General features: G+C 54.2%; 1 protein-coding gene across 1 annotated transcript; it reads right to left on the bottom strand.

Annotated features, from left to right (window-relative positions):
* Positions 1 to 3: 3 nt before the first annotated feature.
* On the bottom strand, positions 4 to 1245 carry LOC104916880 (neuroblast differentiation-associated protein AHNAK-like; the record flags this gene model as incomplete). The annotated part of the gene is made up of 1 exon (XM_010727915.2): positions 4 to 1245. A coding segment is annotated over one exon (1242 nt), but the record flags the coding sequence as incomplete, so codon positions are not given.
* Between the last annotated feature and the right edge of the window lie 5 nt (positions 1246 to 1250).

Genomic DNA, 1250 nt, shown 5'->3' with positions numbered 1-1250 from the left:
CACTTTGGGACCTTTGATGTCCACCTCGGGGCCCTTCAGGTCCCCTTCTATTTTGGGCACGGACACGTCAATGTCCCCCTTCACTTTGGGGCCCTTCAGATTGAAGTCGACATCAGGCATGGAGAATTTGGGGCCCTTCAGGTGCATTTCGGGCATCTTGAACTTGGGGCCCTTCAGTTTCCCGTCAGGACCCTCAATGTCCACATCAGGAAGGTCCACGTCCACTTTGGGACCTTTGATGTCCACCTCAGGGCCCTTCAAGTCCCCTTCCAACTTTGGCACGGACACGTCAATGTCCCCCTTCACTTTGGGGCCCTTCAGGTTCAGGTCGATGTCAGGCATGGAGATCTTTGGTGTCTTGAAGTGCATTTCAGGCATCTTGAACTTGGGGCCCTTTAGCTTTGCTTCTGGGCACTCTAAATCAACATCAGGAAGATCAACATCAACTTTGGGGCCTTTGATGTCCACCTCGGGGCCCTTCAGGTCTCCCTCAATCTTTGGCACGGACACATCCACGTCTCCTTTCACTTTGGGGCCCTTCAGGTGCAGGTCAACATCAGGCATGGAGATTTTGGGGCCTTTCAGGTGCATCTCCGGCATCTTGAACTTGGGGCCCTTCAGCTTGGCTTCTGGGCACTCTAAATCAACATCAGGAAGGTCCACGTCCACTTTGGGAGCTTTGATGTCCACCTCGGGGCCCTTCAGGTCTCCCTCAATCTTGGGCACGGACACATCCACGTCCCCCTTCACTTTGGGGCCCTTCAGGTTCAGGTCGAAGTCAGGCATGGAGAATTTGGGGCCCTTTAAGTGCATTTCAGGCATCTTGAACTTGGGGCCTTTCAGTTTCCCCTCGGGACCTTCCAACTCAACATCAGGAAGGTCCACGTCAACTTTGGGGCCTTTGATGTCCACCTCGGGGCCCTTCAGGTCGCCCTCAATCTTTGGCATTGACACATCCACGTCCCCCTTCACTTTGGGGCCCTTCAGGTTCAGGTCGAAGTCAGGCATGGAGATCTTTGGGGCCTTGAAGTGCATTTCGGGCATCTTGAACTTGGGGCCCTTCAGTTTTGCTTCTGGGCACTCTAAATCAACATCAGGAACGTCAACGTCCACTTTGGGGCCTTTGATATCAATTTCAGGGCCCTTCAGGTCGCCCTCAATCTTGGGCACGGACGCATCCACGTCCCCCTTCACTTTGGGGCCCTTCAGGTTCAGGTCGATGTCAGGCATGGAGATCTTTGGTGTCTTGA

Source organism: Meleagris gallopavo, unplaced genomic scaffold (genome assembly GCF_000146605.3).
Source record: "Meleagris gallopavo isolate NT-WF06-2002-E0010 breed Aviagen turkey brand Nicholas breeding stock unplaced genomic scaffold, Turkey_5.1 ChrUn_random_7180001950343, whole genome shotgun sequence".
Taxonomy (NCBI): domain Eukaryota; kingdom Metazoa; phylum Chordata; class Aves; order Galliformes; family Phasianidae; genus Meleagris; species Meleagris gallopavo.
This window is presented reverse-complemented; position numbering and strand designations above follow the sequence as displayed.